General features: G+C 40.8%; 1 protein-coding gene across 3 annotated transcripts in view; it reads right to left on the bottom strand.

The window, feature by feature from the left end:
• LOC121860893 overlaps positions 1–4,878 on the bottom strand; it is a 45,321-nt gene extending 40,443 nt beyond the window's left edge. For 2 of the 3 annotated variants that reach the window (XR_006087942.1, XM_042358254.1), the window contains exon 1: positions 4,762–4,876. Coding sequence is in view for 1 of the 3 variants with exons in the window: in XM_042358254.1 (XP_042214188.1) it covers positions 4,762–4,787 (26 nt within the window). In the remaining 2 variants the exon portion in view is untranslated. Of the gene's footprint in view, positions 1–4,761 lie in introns of all 3 variants that reach the window. The other variant, XR_006087943.1, reaches the window with a different exon arrangement.
• Positions 4,879–23,020: the final 18,142 nt, after the last annotated feature.

Below are 23,020 nucleotides of genomic sequence, written 5' to 3'. Positions count from 1 at the left end.
TTTACCTACAGTAGTGATACAGTACTGGTGGGTGCTGAGAAGTTTACTGCTTCAGTACAGAGTACTGGTGGGTGCTGAGAGTTTTACTGTACAGTACAGTATAGTGGGTGCTGAGTTTACTGTACAGTACAGTACAGTACTGGTGGGTGCTGAGAGTTTACTGTACAGTACAGTACTGGTGGGTGCTGAGAGTTTACTGTACAGTACAGTACTGGTGGGTGCTGAGAGTTTACTGTACAGTACAGTACTGGTGGGTGCTGAGAGTTTACTGTACAGTACAGTACTGGTGGGTGCTGAGAGTTTACTGTACAGTACAGTACTGGTGGGTGCTGAGAGTTTACTGTACAGTACAGTACTGGTGGGTGCTGAGAGTTTACTGTACAGTACAGTACTGGTGGGTGCTGGGAGTTTACTATACAGTACAGTACTGGTGGGTGCTGAGAGTTTACTGTACAGTACAGTACTGGTGGGTGCTGGGAGTTTACTGTACAGTACAGTACTGGTGGGTGCTGAGAGTTTACTGTACAGTACAGTACTGGTATATTGTTCTCATGTACTAATGTATATATAAGGGATGTAATGCTTTATGGATAAAGAATTTCTGTACTGTACTATCATTCTGCCTAAATGTTCCATCTGTGTTTCAGTATTCTTTAATCAAATTTTGTTGTATCGATTTGTTTCAAATACTATTGTACAGTATTGCTGTAGGACAGTTATAAGAACTTAGTTATGTACTGGCAAACTCGGTTTCATTACACACATAACACAGTGTTTGGTTAGGTTAAGGTATGGCTCTTGGACATTGTTTGGTGATGAGGAAAAGGTCAAAATAAAATTATAATACAACCATTACCTTCTATAATAATACAAATTATGTTGAAATTCCATTAAAAACATTATTATTATTGTAAGTACATTATTGTTATTAGTTATTATAAAAATAATAATAATAATTATTATTATTATTGTTGTTTTTACGTTCAACATTATAATAATTATTTGGTCACTTTATATTAGTGCGCCATTCTATCTAACCTAACCTTATCAAGTAGACCTCCCTGATTAGGTTAGGTTGGATTTTTACCCATATTTCTAATACCCAAAGAGAGAACGGTTCACTATTATAAATTTACCCTGAATTGAATTTATTGAGTGAAGATTAATGGAGGCTTAATACAGAGACTTATTACTGTATATGATAACACATGCTGTACCAATAATTGGTGGTTAATATATAATAGGACTAACCCGCCAGGGCTGCATACTGCCAATGTGGCCGTATCATCTCACGTCCAGAAAATGCTTCAAATTTCACCATGTCATAGTAAGTTCTTTGTTTAATATACCGGAGAAGTTAGGTAAGGTTAGGTAGGTTTGTTTGTTCTCCATACCCACTAATGTTAAATAGCGTTTATTTTTATAATATTCATTTTTTAATATATTTCCACAAACTACAACAGTGTCCACTATAATATAACAATGAAAATCAGACGTTTATATAATTGCTTTCAATCAATTTCGCTTGCGGGTTTGTCCTATATTATTACCAAATTCAGAATCAATGGAGTATTATGCCCGATAATTACCTCACTCGATGAGGTTTATGCAGTACAGTTTTTGTATTAGTTCACACAACTTTCCTACCCCCAAATCTATTATCATATTCGAAAAAGATAATTTTAAGATAATTTTCTTCTATTACATTACCATCGCAAACGTATAATAACGGAGATAACACTTGCCAAATCTTTATCTATTTTATTCCATTAATCTTCCACCATTATCCCCTACCTCACCTCCCACTCTGCCTGTTCCCTTCATAAATTGTCACTCGCATGCGTTCCCATACACGTCACGCGGCCAATCAAAGGCGTTTTTTTTCCACCAATCAAAATGAATTGTGGTTTAATTCGTGGTATTTTTTTGCCCGGTCAGATTCGATTGTGATTTTGGGTTTCTCATATTTCAAAATTCAAATTTATTTCCGACCATGGAAGTCTGTGATGGGTGTCACTTCAATTATGTGGAGCTGATTGAGAGTTTTGGGGAAAAAACTAACAAGCTATAGCATTTATTAGATTTCATGGTGTTCTCCCGACATCAGTTAAGTGTCCTAAGTGTAAGAACGAGTGCATATATCGTCAAGACCACCCAAGGGTCAAGAGGTACCTGGCACTCCTCTGGGAGCAGCCAGGTCAACTGTTAAGTTGGCCCATACCAACTCCCTCCCCTGAACCCTCCTCCCCATCGGAATATCAACAAGTTCTCGCCAGAAGTTACAATTTCATTTAGGAAAGGAACGGAACCAGTGTTGAACAGAGGTGAACAGTGCAACTCAACAGTAACAGCCGAGCCATAACACACGAGACAGTTAACCTTCACACACTGAGGTCCCAGGTACCCAGTGATAACTGCCTGTGAGACCCAGCAACAACCAGCGATGTGTTAATCCGTCTACGATAGGAAGGCCTGGGACCACACCTCACTCATATAACACCATCTGTGAGGGAATTACTACACCACATCAGTTCCCTCATAACACCATATGTGAGGGAACTACTACACCACGTGAGGTCCCTCATAACACCATCTATAAGGGAACTACTACACCACGTGAGGTCCCTCATAACACCATCTGTGAGGCAATTCATACACCAAGTGATGCCCCTCATAACACCATCTGTGAGGCAATTCATACACCACGTGAGGTCCCTCATAACACCACCTGCGAGGCAATTCATACACCAAGTGATGCCCCTCATAACACCATCTGTGAGGGAACTACTACACCACATGAGGTCCCTCATAACACCATCTGTGAGGCAATTCATACACCACGTGAGGTCCCTCATAACACCACCTGCGAGGCAATTCATACACCAAGTGATGCCCCCTCATAACACCATCTGTGAGGGAACTACTACACCACGTGATGCCCCTCATAACACCATCTGTGAGGGAACTACTACACCACGTGAGGTCCCTCATAACACCATCTATAAGGGAACTACTACACCACGTGAGGTCCCTCATAACACCATCTGTGAGGCAATTCATACACCAAGTGATGCCCCTCATAACACCATCTGTGAGGGAACTACTACACCACGTGAGGTCCCTCATAACACCATCTGTGAGGGAACTACTACACCACGTGAGGTCCCTCATAACACCATCTGTGAGGCAATTCATACACCAAGTGATGCCCCTCATAACACCATCTGTGAGGCAATTCATACACCAAGTGATGCCCCTCATAACACCATCTGTGAGGGAACTACTACACCATGTGAGGTCCCTCATAACACCATCTGTGAGGGAACTACTACACCATGTCAGGCCCCTCATAACACCATCTGTGAGGGAACTACTACACCACGTGATGCCCCTCATAACACCATCTGTGAGGGAACTACTACACCATGTGAGGTCCCTCATAACACCATCTGTGAGGGAACTACTACACCAAGTGATGCCCCTCATAACACCATCTGTGAGGGAACTACTACACCATGTGAGGTCCCTCATAACACCATCTGTGAGGGAACTACTACACCACGTGATGCCCCTCATAACACCATCTGTGAGGCAATTCATACACCAAGTGATGCCCCTCATAACACCATCTGTGAGGGAATTACTACACCACGTGAGGTCCCTCATAACACCATCTATGAGGGAATTACTACACCAAGTGATGCCCCTCATAACACCATCTGTGAGGGAACTACTACACCATGTGAGGTCCCTCATAACACCATCTGTGAGGCAATTCATACACCAAGTGATGCCCCTCATAACACCATCTGTGAGGGAATTACTACACCACGTGAGGTCCCTCATAACACCATCTGTGAGGGAATTACTACACCACGTGAGGTCCCTCATAACATCATCTGTGAGGGAACTACTACACCACGTGAGGTCCCTCCTAGCACCATCTGTGAGGGAGTTACTACACTACGTGTTTGGTGTTCAACACCTCAGTGCACATGATCTACGTGACCTCCACTGTAAACATTAATCTGTATGTTCACTGTATGTTCCTTTACCTTTCTCTAATGAAGGCTTTCCTTAAACCACCAATGTATGTAATAAGTCATTTATGTCCAATGTATATTTTCAGCCTTCGGGCTGCAGAACTTTTTCAATAAACTGTTAATTATTATTATTATTATGTGGCATTGTGGTAAATCCGACAACGAACCATAACCAAGCTAGCAAGGTAAGAAATAAGTGGTTCCATCATATGGTGAGTTAGGTGAGGTTATTTTGGTTAGGTTAGGTCACCCCATCCCCAAAAAGGTTCAGTTTATGTGCCTGTTTTTCTAGTATTTTTTGTGTATTTTGTATTCGCTTGGCCATGATTTTTGTTGGAAAACGCCCCACCCAAAACCCCCGATAACAAAAAAAAAACCAGGAAATTTCCGACGGAAATGAAGGTCAAAACCAATCAACACACAAAAATACAATAGAAAAATATAGTTTTGACTTTCTAACAGAGTTGTGTTAACTAATGCAAATTTACCGTTTATCCACACAACATATAGTCACAGTAATACACAGTATACATAATAAAATATTCTAACACTTAACCTCCAGGTACAAGTTATTGTTATTCCCGTAAAAATATATACAGTATATATATAACAATAGAGATGGCTGACTTTAGACACCATAGTGGAGGTTGAAGAGAAGTTTAACCATATAGTAACACCAAAACGGCCCTAGTAACTTTGGTGAAAGAGATAATATTACCTGGAGAGTTCATCATCTGTCACCATGTTAGTGTGAGTGAGGTGTTAGCGTGGTGCTCGGGCTTTGTGTGGTCCTGTAGTGTTGTGGCTCAGCAGCACCAACACTGCCAGGACACTGAGGCTCATACACTAGTTTTGGATAGTCTGTTGCGTCTTTGTATAATTTGAAGCGTTGATCAAAACGAGTCTACCTAATTATACATCTTTCATATCTTATTTAAATAAATATTACATAAATTTCTTCATTATGAATACTCCTTAGTGTTAATTTAAATATTGAGTTATATATAATCTTTTAATTTTGTCAAATGGTTAAGTAATATACATCTTTCATATTTAATTAAAATAAATATTATATAAATTTACTCATTATAAATTATCTTTTATATAATTTTAAATATTAATTTAGATATAATTTATTCACTTTAAGAGGTATTTAAGGAAATAGATAATAATAATAATAGTATGTATACAGGCGATTTACGAAGGTGTATAACCGTGACAGTAGAGGAAAAATGGCGTCGGGTCGGGTGTTCGAGAAGGTCACAGTGTATATTTGGCACGAGGAGGGCAACCGAACAAATAAATACGGGGAACCAGTGACAATAAAACTTGAATATGATCCCCATGGACTCGCCTGTAAAGTTAGACGAGGTAAATATAAGCTAGAAGTTACGGAGGAGAGGGAACCATTGTCCTCCCTCTTGTCCGCCTTGTCAACAACTTCCTCCTCTAAATAACTCTACATCTCCCTCACTACACAACAACCAGGTCTTTACTAACAACTACATAACCTTATAGCTCACATAACAATACTAGATCACCTCAACAAAGCCAATTAACTTGTGATCAATATGTTTATTTTAGTGGCAATGTTTACCTGTTTATTTTACTCATTAATTGTCTTTATATTTATTAACCTCCATTAATATGAAGCAACACATTTTTAAACTATTATCTGGAGTTGTTTTAATATTATCGTTGTTTAGAATTATTACCTGTCTCGTGTGTTACCTGTCTCGTGTGTTACCTGTCTCGTGTGTTACCTGTCTGGTGTGTTACCTGTCTCGTGTGTTACCTGTCTCGTGTGTTACCTTTCTGAGGTGTTACCTGTGTCGTGTGTTTCCTGTCTCGTGTGTTACCTGTCTCGTGTGTTACCTGTCTCGTGTGTTACCTGTCTGATGTGTTACCTCTCTGATGTGTTACCTGTCTGATGTGTTACCTGTCTCGTGTGTTACCTGTCTCGTGTGTTACCTGTCTGGTGTGTTACCTGTCTCGTGTGTTACCTGTCTCGTGTGTTACCTTTCTGAGGTGTTACCTGTGTCGTGTGTTTCCTGTCTCGTGTGTTACCTGTCTCGTGTGTTACCTGTCTGGTGTGTTACCTGTCTGATGTGTTACCTGTCTGATGTGTTACCTGTCTGATGTGTTACCTGTCTGATGTGTTACCTGTCTCGTGTGTTACCTGTCTCGTGTGTTACCTGTCTGATGTGTTACCTGTCTGATGTGTTACCTGTCTCATGTGTTACCTGTCTCATGTGTTACCTGTCTCGTGTGTTACCTGTCTCGTGTGTTACCTGTCTGATGTGTTACCTGTCTGATGTGTTACCTGTCTGATGTGTTACCTGTCTGATGTGTTACCTGTCTGATGTGTTACCTGTCAGATGTAATAATAATAATAATAATAATAATTAACGGTTTATTGAAAGAGCTTGGCAGCCAGATGGCTGAAAATATACAGTTACATATTTGGGGAATGGGTTACGAATTACAAATAATATACAAGTAACATAAGTGACACAAATAAGATATATAATAACTAGATGGGGAAAAGCTCAAACTACAGTTCATTTCAACATAGTGACAGTGTAAGGAGCAGTGTTTACTGGGAGTGAATACACTGATTTATTACAAGTTATTGATAATTTATACAATGGTTGGGACTGGGCTGTTCTTATAGCGATCAGTTCGTGCACGTATGGGCTGGATGCGGTTGTGGTGTCGTGCTGTCTCGTGTGTTACCTGTCTCGTGTGTTACCTGTCCCGTGTGTTATCTATCTGATGTGTTACCTGTCTCGTGTGTTACCCGTCTCGTGTGTTACCCGTCTGATGTGTTACCTATCTCGTGTGTTACCTATCTCGTGTGTTACCCGTCTCGTGTGTTACTTGTCTCGTGTGTTACCCGTCTCGTGTGTTACTTGTCCCGTGTGTTACCTGTCTCTTGTGTTACCTGTCTGATGTGTTACCTGTCCTGTGTGTTACCTGACTCTTGTGTTACCTGTCTGATGTGTTACCTGTCTCGTGTGTTACCTGTCTCATTCATTGAAACAGTTGTATCAGCCCAAAGGTTGAAAATAAAGAATGAAGAGAAATAATTTATTACATATAGAGTACAGTGACGTGTTGGTGTGTCATAGTTGGTCCCTGTCTTGTTAGTATGATGCAGTGTACTATAGTGTTGCCAACAACTTGTGTCACTGTCACTTTACAGTAGTAGTGAAGGACAGTCTCCCGGGCAGTACCTTGTGTCTCCGTCACTGTCAACACTCTAGGGTGCCATTGAAGTCGGCCCTTGGTGACTTCGGCCCGGTTACAGTGGTGACTTCGGCCCACATAGGATGTGGGCCGAGGTGAACAATGATATTAACGGTCAGGATTTAAATATGAGGCCATTTTTTCCAGTTACAAGGAAAGATAATCTTTTTTTTTTTTTTTTATACAAGTCCCATAATATACCATTATTGTGCAGCCATTCATTACACATATCACACTTTACGTAGTGCTTCTTGTCGGTTTCAAACTTCCGATTCACAAAATTCAAAGTTTATTTGTTTTAATATTTCAACTAGATCCACAATGGAAATGTGGGCAGGATTTAAGAGACTCAACTAATGGGACAAGTTCGTTGCGATAAGGTAGTCAAAATATTCTTAAATGTAGGGACTTGTCTAGTGTGAGTACAATAAAGGGATTCTTTTACCCCTTTTAAGACAATGATCAACACACATGCTTGTCATTTTTTTCTGCTATGTTTTTGAGATGTTTGCATATATGACCCTTTATTTATTGAAGAACTGTAACACATTGTCCATTGCACAATAACCTAGCTACCCTACATTGTTTGTTGATCGTTGTCTCGTTAGTTCAGCCCCTTAAATTATTAATCATTGATGTTGTTTTTAAGTATGACTCAACTATTACTAGTATGTTAATTAAGAACAGCCACACCTTGAAAGTAAATGGAAGTGTTTACTGTATTTCATGTAGCAATTGTAATGGAAATTATGTAGGACAGACTGGGAAAGCATTACAACTTAGAATAACACAACACAAGTATAATATTAGAACAGTATCTTAAAGCAGTGCACTGTTCGTTCATAGAAGGAACAATAATCATCACATGGATTTGGAAAACTGTTTAGAAGTGTATAAATCATCATGTGTCACAGAAAGACTTGTGATTGAAGGGAGTTTGATTAGGGAAATGAATTCTATAAACCTTAGTGGTGGTCAGTACAAAACTGGTAATATGTTAAACAAAATTATTTGTCAGTGGCCCAAGGTTAAACCCTACCTGGTGCTGGACGGGGCTCTTTTAGCCCCTCTCTCGGCCTATTTCTTGGTACATATTTACCTAAATGCATACAGGCTTCCTTAATTCTCCTACAAAACTTATGAAAATAAAACTTAATTATTTAATTATCATTGTCCTTTCTGTCCAATGAATTCTTTTTTATTGGATATATGGTAAAAAATAAAATAATGAACATGAAACAATATAAAACTTGGACGACCATTTGTGAGAGCTTATGGTGGTGTAAGAATTTATGGCAGTGCATATTGTAATTTCACATGAATTTATAAAAAGAAAACGTACGTGAAATGCATTTGATTGGGGGTGGAGGGAGGCATGGTTGACTCGGTTTTTTCTGTCGGTCTTTTAGAATACTTCGATGTTTCATGATAAAAGATTCAAAATTCTTCCTCCACTAATAGTTCCAGTTCATAACTTTGACATAGATATTCAGAACTAAAAGCCATATATTCTCTCAAAACTGCTATAATAATCACATTGTTCCATAGTAACAATACTGTACTCTGATATTTAAAAAAATAAATAAAAAATTTTCCCTCAGATTTACCCCATTCACATTCTAATGTTCTTTATATATTTATTTAACATGTGCACTCTCCCCAAAAATTATCGGCCCCTTTCCTAATTGATACAATGTGTCACAATGGAGGAATATTTCTGATCACTAATTGTGATTCCTGCATTATGTTGATAGGTCTGCCTTCCTAGTAACTGTGAGGTAGCCAGTTATTATTTCTGGCATTTGTTGTAATTATGGTGAATCACTGTGCTCCATCTTTAGTACAATAATATATTGATATTAACGTAGCGAAAAAATAACAGTGGTAGTCAAATAGTGGGCTTTTCTGCTGGAAATCCATGACCAACAATAGTACCCGAGACTCATTGGAAAACACAACTTGCACCGACAGACATGGAGAAATGTTACTTTCTGAATAATAGCATAGCTATAAATCAATGATTGTTAGCATTTTATTTACCTCATTGTAACTGTAATAGGTATAAGTATAATAGTCATATAGTGCCAATGACTATTAAATAATAACACTATGTTAGGCAATGACAACACATTCCAGGAAATGAAAACAATATTGATAGAGATCTTTTTTTTTACTTTTTAATTTTATTATTAGAGTTTCTACCTGTCAATATTTAGTATATCCACCCCCTCGTTTTACCTGTGATGTTTCCATAGTGACTGTCAATCCTATGGGAGGACTTGACCACATCGTCTCGTAGTGTGTATCGGATAATGTTCCGTTGCCAGCACCAGTCATGAGATGATACGTTGTATTACCTCATCAATTGACGTAGAAATAATATCAAAATGCATTGAATCATAATGTCATTGTAATTGGATTTGGCAAATGAATGTAATATCGGATCATAGTGTTTCAAATTTCGTTCAAAGCGATTCCATCATAACTTCCTTTCATGAAAACACAATAACGTTATACGGTGGTCCCTCCACAGAGTCGTTCGTTAACCGAAAATTTTGTTAACCGAATCCATTGTTTCAATGGGATGTTGGGTAATTGGTTCCAGCTTACAGAAAAGTACATACAAAGTAAAAAAAAATGCAGTAAAGTACACTTGCTTTGAGGTGTGTATGTAGAAGGTTCCTGGTTGATGATGATGATGAGAATTAGAAGTGGGGTGGAGGAGAAAGGAGAAAAGAAGGAAGTGGGGATGGTGGAGAAGGGAGATGAGAAAGAAGTTGGGATGAAGGAGAACTCACCTTTCAGGGGACCCATGCTTGATGCCGTCATTTCACCAATCAAATTTTAAGTTCACTAAGTGTTATTCAAGATTACTTTATTAAATCAACACTGCACTATACAGTATATTATCAATATGTTAACTAAATTTCAGAATGACCAATAATTTCAATGTAAAAATGCAAAAATATTCAGGACACCAACAAAATCGATGTTCACTCCACTGTCAACAAAGCCAAACTGACGCCTGGAGGGTGAGTCATGCGGCTGATGGGCGCACAAAAAACTAGTTCCCTGTACTGCATATATTATCAATATGTTAACCAAATTTTAAAATGACTAATAGTTTTAATATAAAAAATGCAAAAATATCAAAGAGCACAACTTTCTTGATATTTACTCCACTGGAAACGAATGCAAACATAGAACGGATTACTGAATTGGCAGACTGGCCCATCAGCTGATCAACTGATGCTCACAACAAAACGTGTTGTTCGTAAGGATTTCGTTAATCGAAGTTTTATTCTTTAACCGAATTGAAGATCCTTATGGGAGGTAATTCGTTAACCGAGGGACCACTGTATTCCTATTTGGCGACCCATCCCCTGGGGGCTGAAATGGTATCTAAGGTGCCATAAATCAGCGGAGTTACTCGTGACGTTATTGGTTTAGCATATGGTATCACAATTCATCCTATTTCTTTACATGATGTAGAGAATATGTGGTATACTGCAGATATCATGGTGATATTCAGGTGCAAGAAGAACGAACGAAAGGTGCAACTCACGATCAGAAACGCAAACCTAATCGAGACTGTTGTGTACGTGTTATTGTGTTCATTTCCAAGTACAGTAAAACCTCGATTAACCGACCACATATGGGGGGAAGGGGCCGACGGATAATCCGAAAGGTCGGTTAATAGTACATAAAGTCTACGGAATAAAACATACATTTTCAAAGTACCTATCCCTAACCTACCTCATTTAATTCCCTCTATTCATTTTTGTTCATTTGCCATTCATATTTCAATAGAATTTGCTTTAAAACATTAACCACTTTAGTAAATAAATATGAACCAGCACAGAAACCGTGAATAAAAAATGGAAAAGTCAGAGAACATGTGTCATCACAAAAATTGTGACTCAAGTCCCAGGTGGGTCCGACTAATTACCCAAATGTACCCAAATGTAGCCGCAGTGAAGTCAAATAATGGTCCTACATGAATAAATCGGACTGCCAATCACTTCTCGACTTGTATTTGGTGTCACAAAGTCACAAAAAATTGGAAAACTTAATTTAAACTGAGTTAATAGATCGCGTGCATGTACCGATAGAACGTTGACCGCCATGTAACTAGGGGAGACAACTGTTGTCGTTTCTCAGCAAATATTTTTTCTATTCAAGTTGTCTCCCTTGATTTCCAGTATATTGGTAGCGATTGTGTCATGTTTTTTCGCCATGGTTGATTTCATTTTTGCACTAAGTCAATAAGCTAAAAAAAATTGGCTTAAAAAAAGCAGGTGCAAATGATGTAATTTCACTTTCACTTGTGTACATTTGGGTACATTGTACAAATGTATATACATTTGGGTAATTTAATCTAATTTAGCCGAGGTTCCGGCTGCTATTGGTTGCTGGTGCAGGCTTCACAATCTGTTCTCGATAAATAAAAAATCTACCAACAAAGAAAATACGTTTTTGTTGACAGTTAAATACATTTATTTACACAAAAGTTAAGTACATGTTCAAAATATCAATGTTATACAATGCACATTTATAATACAGTTGTCAAAAAGATACACTAATACAGCTATTAACATGCAAGTACAATTACCTAACCCGCTCACTACGGCTACGTTTTCTTTGACCGGGTTTTTTAGCAACTTGGCTTGTATTGGGGACTGTAAAGTTAACACATGTGGCTTCTATCTTATTTGAAATACAGGTTGACAACCCTTTATCCGAAATTCCGAAAACCGAAAAAAAATTTGTGGAGCAATTTATTTATTTATTTTTTTAATGGGTATTAGCCCACCCGGGCACATGTCACTGACCCACATCAGGGCCTGGGGGGTGAAAATGTAATAGTAATAATAATTATAATAATACAGGTAATAATAATAATAATGATAATACAGTAATAATAATAATTATTCATAGTAAATAGAATTTTTAATAAAAAATACACAAAAATAAAATAAGAATAACAATAATAATAACAATAATACTGTAATAATGAAATAATAATAATAATAATAAAGAGATGCAAGAATGAAAAAAAGATCAAAAGTGAGAAACATGACCTAGACCTATGAATTATTATTATTATTATATTTTAGCCCCCAGGCCCCAATGTGAGTCAGTGACCTGCTGTGCCCGGGTGGGCTGATCCCTGCCAAAAAAAAAAAAAAAACCTAACCATTCTGAAATCCGAAAAAATTCCAATAACCGAAATGCATCTGGTCCCAAGGATTTCGGATAAGGGATTGTCAACCTGTACGTTTTTTCCTGCTCAAAAAATCAAGTAAATATTTTGCTTTCTCATCTTCACTCTTTTTTACCCAAACCTCTTTCTTTAGGACATACTTTCTGTACTTAGGCAGTAACATAAAATTACCATTTCCATATAATGCCCTACGCAAATTTAACATTTGTAGCCTACTCACGCTACACAGCTTCTCAACCAATTCTGGAAGTTTATGAGGTCTCCAGTTCACAGTCAATTTCAAAATATTATTTACAGATTCAGTTATTATTTGTCCAGAGCTTTGCAGAAATGCCTTTCTGGTGAGGCTCACATACATATGAATACAATAATGGCTTCAATTTATTAAAACATGTTCTAAATGTGGGGTTCTAATTCTAAAAAATTTTCCTCAAAACTAAGCAAATCATTACAGCTAGCTAACCCCCTTCACCAAAAATCTTATTTACAATGGCAAGTCTCTCGTGTGTGTTACAACCAACAACATCACACAGATGCCTGGAAACATTGTCTTTCATGTGTTTACTACACAGAATATACACTGCCTTTGGAAAACAACTCCTAATGGCTTTCATCATGGCCAGTTCCTGATCACTACCTATGCATATTTCAATAGAGTCAATGGAGTCTACAAGTTTTGCTTTCAGGTGTGCAAAAAAGGAATGGTAAGTTTCGAAAGCACCGTCCTAGTGTAAGTACATTGGTCCCAGAAAAATTGGAAAGTCACCTGACTCCTTATGTAGCACTGATTTGTTCTTGTAGACTGTTGTTGTTACAAAGCACACACCCAAGTTAAATGTCCTATCCACACCTATAACACTACCAACACAAAGATTCCGCTTCAAATCCTCCATCTGTTCTTCGGAATATAGAATAACACAAGGTGGCTTCCCTTTCTTGTGAACAATCTCTTGAACACTTGCATTATCGTTTAGCATGGACAACACGGGACAGCACATCATCCGCGATATTCGCTCTCTGTGGTCTGTCCTTTCTCGACTCATTGTATATCTTATTGCGAATCTGTTTAAAGTCTCTTGGTGCCTCCAACGAATTTTCTTCAACCATTGTTTGATACACCTCGTGGGGTGTCTTGCTTTTCACCTCCTCTCTAATTTTCTCTACCACAGTAGGATTACTCTGTACGTACGCCTGGGTAGAAGTTTTTGCATTACCATGTAACACTGTTGTGTCCACATAGACAACCACTGTACTCCACCACAGACAAGCCATCAAACACACCACCCGACACACATGTTACCCGCTTCTTAAATGAGGCGTTACCTTTCAGGGTGGCGTAGTAACGGTGAAGCTTCATCACATTCTGTCCGTGTGGCTGTGGAGCTAGTGGAAGCCGCTTCGACTTCCCTCCCACGCGACTCTCTGTACAATACACATTGTTCTTCAAATAAATTACCCTCGATCCACCATCACTATTTAGCAGAACGTAACTATTAACCGTGATATCTTTGCAACTGTCCCATACACCACAGTCATCAACATAATCACTTCTCCCCTTCATCTTTCGCTTGGCAACGTTCGCGATATTCGAGATGAGGAAATATACGTTGTTCTTAACGCCCATTGGGACACAATCGAGTTCAGAGCCAGATTTTAGAACGTCTATAAGTTGACACAATGTAAAAAATTTGCCGGGAGATGAAAGTGTAGGAAAGTCGCAAATGCCATCTTGGTCGTCAACATGGATGCGGACGCATTCCCGTGGACTGGATGTGTTAGGTGTCTCTTGGGGTAAAGACGTGTCCGATACATGTCCCTCCTGGCGGTAATAATCACACATGGGGTCGTCCTCAATTGGTGAAAGGGGTATCGGTGGTAGGTTTTCGTACGGACTGTTGGAGCTGGTCTGTAATGCAAAAAATACACGTAATTCGTTAATTAGGACACAAAACAACTTAAATCCAAAAATTTGAATAAAATAAGCAAATGTATGGTATGCATTAAGGAAAGTTAAGTTGAGACATGTAACTTACATGAGATTCGCTTTCGGATGATATATCCAGTACTGGTGGGGTTGTTGTCGGCAGTAGTGGAACGAAATGGTTGGGAGTCCAAGTTGCCGATGTGTTGTCTCCTACCCTTGACCACATGATGTTGATAGGTGAAAGGGTTTCATGCACTCTGGGTCTAAAAGTGGTGTTTAGAATACTGAAGCACCGGTCAAGAACACCATTGACAGAAGGATTGGTGGAATCTATCAGTCTGTTCATAGCGGTTGCTGCAGCTTGGATCGTCCATGCTGATGAATAGTTACCCAGGGTTGCACTGGCTATACAAGCTTCCTCGTAATCTGGAGTAACGAGGTGAATTTCACTAGGTGTCAGCTGTTGAACATGGTACTCCTGGTAATTCACCAATTCGACCGTAGTCTTAACCCTGATCTCCACAGAAAGACTCTCATCACCAACGGATGCCACGGACAAGGCGTTGAACAAACAGTTCCCGTCTGCTGATACGGTCACTGGTTTTCGGTCAGCTGCTCCACCCATCTTCTGTAGCAGCCTTGCTGCCACGGTGTCTATTGACCTGGCCTCACACATAACATCGGATGCACTTTTAGGACTTTCTGCATTCCTCAGGATGATGGCTTCGAGTTGCGCTGCACTCCGCAGTTTAGATAGACTGGCTTGGGTAGCTGCTGCACCTAGCCTAGTCAGCGATGCGCAATAGTCGAATGACCCACCAAAATATGTACAAGAAGTACAAAGAAATTCCAGTTCGATTTCTCGTGAGGCCGTCATTTGATCAGGTGTCAAATTTTGGCAGCGATCATGAAACCATGACTGACTAAGATTACAAAAGACAGACCAGTCTTCCTCTTTGCAGTTCTTCTTGCAAGTACCACAAGGATACCGACGGACTTTTCTGGGAGCCATTTCACAGTTTTGGAAGTAACACTGATATAGCTGTACTGACGTTCAGATAAGAATGTGTGAACAAGCTAGATTGTACAGACCTAATATATGTTTCTGACTTAATTCACTCCAAAGTGACAGAAACAACTTAACCACGTGGGATAATATGTCAGGCAAACATAATAATAGTTTAATCCGCTGATCACTTTGAGGTCTCTCCCCCGGGCGCAGGAGAGCCTTTTAAATCCTGGGATTAATTGGTGAAAAGATTAAGAAGATTAAAGATACGGGTGGAATTATAATCCGAGGATTAAATATAAGACACTGAGATCAGGTTATCATCATGGAAGACTAACACAAACAGTCAAGTTTCAACATATGAACTAATATCAACAAACCTGTTTTGTTTTTACCGAAATCAGAATGAGTGCATCTCAGGCATACGATTCCTTCATCTCGAGAGTAAAACTGCCCCATTTCCTTTGATGTTTTTGTCTTTATGCTAATAGGCATGTCAGGTTATTAACATTAACTTGGATTAAAAATGAATAGCGGAATGTAAGATGTTTTAAGGAAATTATACCCCTGAGAACAATGTCTATACAGTCAACCCTCACTTTACGCGGTTAATATAACCCAGAGGGTACCGCAGAAAGTGAGAAACGCGTAAAGTGAACAACATAACATGTGGGATTAATTGAAATAGAGACCGGGCCGACCCCCAGACTCCACTTTTTGACGACACACAACTATGTTGTAGTAAACATTTTATCTTAACTTTATGATGGTATGCACACACAAGTAATATAGAAGAGGTTAGGTTAGGAAAAATATAGGTTAAGTTAGGAAAAATAAAGGTGAGGTTAGGAAAACTAAAAGTTAGGTTGAACACTTACGTTAGTAGAAGAGATGGGTCGGCGTACGGGGATGGAGGTTGTTTCCGAGGCAGAGGGCAGGCTACTGGCCCTCAGGTGAGTCACCGTCACTGTCATCCACACTTGTCAGGGCCTCCCTGACAAATCCCTCAGTCATCTTCACTGTCTCTACCTCTGTCACTATCACTGGCTTGGGCTGGCTGTGGTGGGTTACGGGAGAAGAACTCTGTTATGCTTTGCTGACGGCTGGTGTTTATGTTATCGTGATAAACCTTGAAGTAGGGCTCCATAGTCTGCAACAGCTGGGTAGTAACAATTTCATACCTGTTTGTGTCATGGTCGTCGGAAAGGAGGAGCTTGATTTTCTCGACACACTCGATGGCACCCCTAACATTACTGTGGGATAAGCGGTGTTCTTCTTGGGATGACGCACCACCTGCCTCTTCACTGACGTCATCATCATCTACTGTCTCGTCGGTGTCATCGGATCCTTATCACCTCCAGGAACATGCGTTGTTGGTGAAAGGTCTTTCGGGAGAAACCTACTGCTTCTTAACACTCAGCGCAGCTCTCATAGCAAGGTCCACTGCTACTGTAACAGTCTGAACACAGTCAGATGACTCTGCCTTCGCCCGAATGCCTTGCAACACATGTCTCCATGCGTCTGCGAACAGTTGCTGAACAGCTGATCCCATGCCTCCACCAAGAGGGTCACAGCTTTCTTGATGTAAATATTCTCAGAATTGTTTGAAAAGAATATTTTTGCTCTGCCAACTGTTGATCCTCGTCTTCGCTCTTGCTATCGGTGGTGGTGTCACTCAGATTCGCAACTCTTCCCTGGTGGTGTAATGATGGATTTCAGGAGCTAGATTTTTTTGTTGAGAATGCAGCTTTTTACATTGCAGATTAACTCTTGGTCATGGGCTGTAATATAGAGCGTAGTCGGGGGAGGAAGAAGACCTGCACTTTTACGTTGGGGCGATCCTAACGGTAAGGCGAGAGTGTCTGAATGCGTTGTCCAGCAGCAACAAAATATTAGATAGCATTCTGTTGCTCTGAATTTCTTTATCGGGAACAGAAACAGTCATCAAACCTGGAGAGGGACGGTGTAGAACATCCACGCGCTTCGTCTTGGTCAGCCAGTGGACATTAGCTGGTCATGTCCATGTTCTTGATAAGCGTCGCGGCTTGCGGGCTGTGTGGATCACCGATAGCAGGTTTACAGGTACGGAGGCATTGGTGGTAAACAGAGACTGATCGCGACTCCTTCTGCATCTTCAGGCCCAGAATCTTGCTGACGAGTCTTCTGTGAAGGTCTTGGAAGGTAGCTTTTTCCAGAAAGACCAGATTCGTCCATGTTAAACACCTGGTCGTCGGTGTACTGTCCTTCTCCGCAATCTCACGCTTCAAAAATGGAGAAATTCCCCGCCATAACCGCAGTCAGCTGGCTTCTTCACCACCAATGTTTATATTGGTGATCTTGTTCCACATCTTAAACCTGTAACCGCAGAGGAAGCATTAAAGAGTTTGAATGTAATTCCCCATCTTTTCGTGACACTGCAGCACTTCCACAGTTCACGTCATTCACTCATAACTGTAGGCGGCGTGTCCACCGCCACCACCATGTTCGTCGCGCCTGGCGCAAAGTAGCTCTAGTAATTTTCTTGTGTGAGAAGCACCTGGTTGTGAAAATACTTGATCATAGAAGCACCTGTAGACTTTGTGATCTTCATGTGCTCCTTTATCTTAACTGCATCCTTCTTTGTTGTTAGAATCGTAGATTCATTCACACCATGTAGTAGCATCATCCAACCTGTCTTGTTCGCTTTCTCTAACTCTCGTAACAAGGAATGTCGTGTCTTCTTGGGCTTAGGGCGGCTGGGTCAGGCAAGGAAGGTTTCTCTCCTGGGGAGTGGTGGTCGGCGGGGAAGCCATTTCTGGGTTTTAATGGATGCGATTACCGCAACGCGTGTGGCCTGGAGGATGAAACTGCGTGGCTAGGTCAAGCGTCGTCTTCCTCCTCCTCCCTCCTCCCCTGCTTTTTGAAGTCTTTTTAGCTTATTGACTTCAGGAAGACAATTTGAATAGAAAAAATATTTGCTGAGAAGCGACAACAGTTGTCTCCCCTAGTTACATGGCGGTCAGCGTTTTATCAGTACATGCACCCGATCTATTAACTCCAATTAAATTGCCCTAACTTCATCCTTCTCTAAGATTTTCAAAACTATCTTAAACTCATTTTCTCCATCACCTTGAATGCCTTTCTTTTTGTCAGATCACCAGTATGGCTTTAGCCGGTAATCTACTGGTGATCTACTCTCTGCACCCATCTTTGGTCATCCTCTCTTAGGGATTATGGGGAAACTTTATTCGTGGCCTTCAACATCTGCAAAGCATTTGACAGGTTATGGCACAAGTCTTTGCTTTCTAACTTCCCTCTTATGGTTTCTCTCCCCCACTTTGTTTTTTAATTTCTAGCTTCCTTGAGAACCAATCCATGGCAGTTGTTGTCGAGGGATTGATCTCTCGCTCTTTCTCTACCAATAGTGGTGTCCACAGGGTTCTGTTCTTTCACCTACTCTCTTCCTTCTTTTTATCAATCATTGACTTCACACTACTACTAATTCTATCCATTCTTCATGATGATTCTACTCTTAACTCTTCACATATTCCCCCTAACTCAAACTAGATCTGTTTCTAGAGTCGATATCATTTCATCTATCAATGCAGATCTTTGCAGCATCTCTGAATGGGGTAGTAAAAATTTGGTTAAATTCAATAGTAATAAAACACAGTATTTACTAATTACACTTTACAAAATTGAAGATCTCCCACCAATCGCATTACAGGACGCATTCATTCTGCCAAATTCTAAAACCGATATGCTAGGCCTCACCATTTCCTCTAATATGTCATGGAAGCTGCACATACTCAACATTGCTAAAGCTGCCTCGGCTGGGAATACTGTACAGATGTGCTACTTCACTCTTGAGCAGTTTCTCCAAGTTTATAAGGGATTCATTCATCTAACTTGGAGTACTGCTCTTATATCTAAGGGTGCCTCTTCTTCTGTCCAACTGTTAGATAGGGTGGAATCAAAAGCATTTCGTCTTATTAACTCTCCTCCTTTAGTTGATAATCTTTTCTCTCTCTCTCTCTCTCTCTCTCTCTCTCTCTCTCTCTCTCTCTCTCTCCTCTCTCCCTCTCTCTCCCTCTCTCCTCTCTCTCTCCTCCCTCTCCTCTCTCTCTCTCCTCTCTCTCCCTCTCCCTCTCTCTCTCTCCCTCCCTCCTCTCTCTCTCCCTCTCTCCCTCTCTCCCTCTCTCCCTCTCTCTCTCCTCTCTCTCCCTCTCTCTCTCTCTCCCTCTCTCCCTCTCTCTCCCTCTCCCTCTCTCCTCTCCCTCTCTCCTCTCTCTCTCTCTCTCTCTCTCTCTCTCTCTCTCTCTTCCAGGTATGTTATTGGTTGGCATCCTGTGTACCGCTAGCAAGGCCGTGGGCTCATAACTCTCGTCTTGCCCGCGGTGCCCACCGTCTTTGTGTGGATGTCGGTCACACTAGAATAGCGTTATAGTACCTCCTTCTTTCCTCACACAGCCAAACTGTGGAATGCTCTGCCTTCTTCTGTGTTTCCATACTTATACAATCTGTCTCACTTCAAAAAGACGGTTTTCCGGCATCTTCGTGGTGTAGATTAGTATTGTCTTTTTCTCTTCTATTTTTAATTATTAATGTTATTGTTGTTATTAATTTTTTACGATTATTGTTGTTATTGTTAGTGTTTTTACTTTATTATTATTATTAATGCTAATGTTGTGGTTATTTTTTATTATTAATGTTCTTTACATTGTTATTATTGTTATTGTTGTTGGCACCATTGTAATGGGTCCCTGTGACACCATTGGCATCATTATAGTGAGAGTTATAGGAGGAGGGATTGTGACACAAGTTTATATCATTAATATGATCTAAGAGGTTACCTTGTAAACAACTATTTATTAGTTAACTGTAGGAACATGGCACACAGTAACACACATTGTTGTTACCAGAGACAGATTATGACCAGAGAATGACACCCGGACATAAACATGACGTAGATACACTTCCTACTACAGTATTCACCCTATGGATAGCTCTGACAGTGAGTCAAGTGTAACATGTGGGAGGCTCAGCAGAGTGGAGACTGTGACCTGCCAGCTCACAGCTGCGGGAGTGGTCCTCATCTCAACCCGGGACTCAGTCCTGCATGTGACCCCAACTATGGCTGGATTCTGTCTCCCGAGAATGAGCTGTTGGCCTCTTATTTTGTTTTTCTGGGTCTCAGTACTTTCACAAATCAGTGTTATGTGTGTTAGCTTATGGTGGTACAGTACTGTTTACTGGCACGACCACAGGGCAGCGTTTATGGATCCAGGGCATAGAGCGTATTCTCTCATAAACTTGAAAGTTTCTTTTTGGGTCAGATCTTTATCTCGTTTATTACTGTAGGTGGGTGTACACCTGCTCCTGTAGGTGGGTGTACACATGCTCCTGTAGGTGGGTGTACACATGCTGCTGTTCTGGGCTGTAAGTGGGTATACACCTGCTGCTGTTCTGGGCTGTAGTTGGGTGTACACCTGTTGCTGCTGTTCTGGGCTGTACGTGGGGTGTACATCTGCTGCTGTTCTGGGCTGTAGGTGGGTGAACACCTATTCCTATATGTGCTGCTGTTCTGGGCTGTAGGTGGGTGTACATCTGCTGCTGTTCTGGGCTGTAGGTGGGTGTACACCTGTTGCTGCTGTTGGGCTGTATGTAGGTGTACACCTGCTGCTGTTCTGGGCTTTAGGTGGGTGTACACTGCTCTTCTGGGCTGTAGTTGGGTGTGACACCTACTGCTGTTCTGGGCTGCAGGTGGGTGTGCACCTACTGCTGTTCTGGGCTGTAGGTGGGTGTACACATGCTGCTGTTCTGGGCTGTATGTGGGTGTACACCTGTTGCCTGTTCTGGGCTGTAGGTGAGTGTACACCTGCTGCTGTTCTGGGCTGTGGGTGGGTGCACCTGTTCTATATGTGCTGCTGTTCTGGGCTGTGGTGGGTGTACACCTGCTGCTGTTCTGGGCTGTAGGTGGGTGTACACCTACTGCTGTTCTGGGCTGTAGGTGGGTGTACACATAATGCTGTTCTGGGCTGTAGGTGGGTGTACACCTGCTTCTGTTCTGGACTGTAGGTGGGTGTACACCTATTGCTGTTCTGGGCTGTAGGTGGGTGTACACCAGGGCTGTGGAGTCGAAGACAAAACCTTCGACTCCGACTCCTCAAATTTTTATGCTTCCGACTCCGACTCCTTGGCCTATTTGTAACAACTATTTCTACCATCCTAATTGTAATTTGTATGTTGTAACCTGCGTAGGTAAAAAGTAAAACACCGTGGCTATACTGCTACAGCTTTATTAATGATCTGGACGATATTTAAGAACTACAAAAGATGATAGGCGACTTTCAAGTTTCAATCAATAGAAAATAAATTTATTAAGAATTCAAGATATTAACTAGAAAACACCATTTACATTGTATCTAAAGTTCGATCTCAGCATATGAATTTTGTTTAAGCTCATAATCTGATGTGGATCTAAATGATGATCCTACAATTCCTTTTAAAGTAAAGTTATATATTTATGTACATTAAAAATGAATACCTTATTAAGGAAAATGGATAAACCTTACATGATTAAGTTATTAAATTAAATTTGTAATCTCACCAAACAGGTTGTAGCTAATTGTTTTTGTAGCTGAGCCTCTGTGCAGTTTTCACAAGAAACAAAATTTGATATAATTCAAAATTTCAAATGGTAAAGAAGACTATGTCCAAAATTATAGTGCTATACTGTGTGTACAATAAATTCATAATAATGCTTATAAAATGGAAATAAATTCTTTTAATAATTTAAGAAAATTAGTGGGATCAGTGGAATCACTGCAATGAATATGCCTGAGTTCATATATTTGTTCTTAGGAACAGAATAGCTTCAGTTGAGTCGGAGTCTGGACAATTTTACCGACTCCAAGCCGAAATTTCCTCCGACTCCTCGACTCCGACTCCACAGCCCTGGTGTACACCTGCTTCTGTTCTGGACTGTAGGTGGGTGTACACCTATTGCTGTTCTGGGCTGTAGGTGGGTGTACACCTACTGCTGTTCTGGACTGTAGGTGGGTGTACACCTGTGCTGTTCTGGGCTGTAGGTGGGTGTACACCTACTGCTGTTCTGGACTGTAGGTGGGTGTACACCTATTGCTGTTCTGGGCTGTAGGTGGGTGTACTGTGTTCTGGACTGTAGGTGGGTGTACACTGTGCTGTTCTGGACTGTAGGTGGGTGTACACCTGCTGCTATTCTGGGCTGTAGGTGGGTGTACACCTGCTGTTCTGGGCTGTAGGTGGGTGTGTACACCTGTTGCTGTTCTGGTCTGTAGGTGGGTGTACACCTGTTGCTGTTCTGGGCTGTAGGTGGGTGTACACCTACTGCTGTTCTGGGCTGTAGGTGGGTGTACACCTGCTGCTGTTCTGGGCTGTAGGTGGGTGTACACCTGCTGCTGTTCTGGGATGTAGGTGGGTGTACACCTGCTGCTGTTCTGGGCTGTAGGTGGGTGTACCTGCTGCTTTCTGGGCTGTGGGTGGGTGTACACCTGCTGCTGTTCTGGGCTGTAGGTGGGTGTACACCTGCTGCTGTTCTGGGCTGTAGGTGG

The sequence above is a fragment of the Homarus americanus genome, unplaced genomic scaffold (genome assembly GCF_018991925.1).
Source record: "Homarus americanus isolate GMGI-L3 unplaced genomic scaffold, GMGI_Hamer_2.0 scaffold52806, whole genome shotgun sequence".
NCBI lineage: Eukaryota > Metazoa > Arthropoda > Malacostraca > Decapoda > Nephropidae > Homarus > Homarus americanus.
Note: the sequence above shows the minus strand (reverse complement) of the source record. Positions and strands in the feature narration are given on the sequence as shown.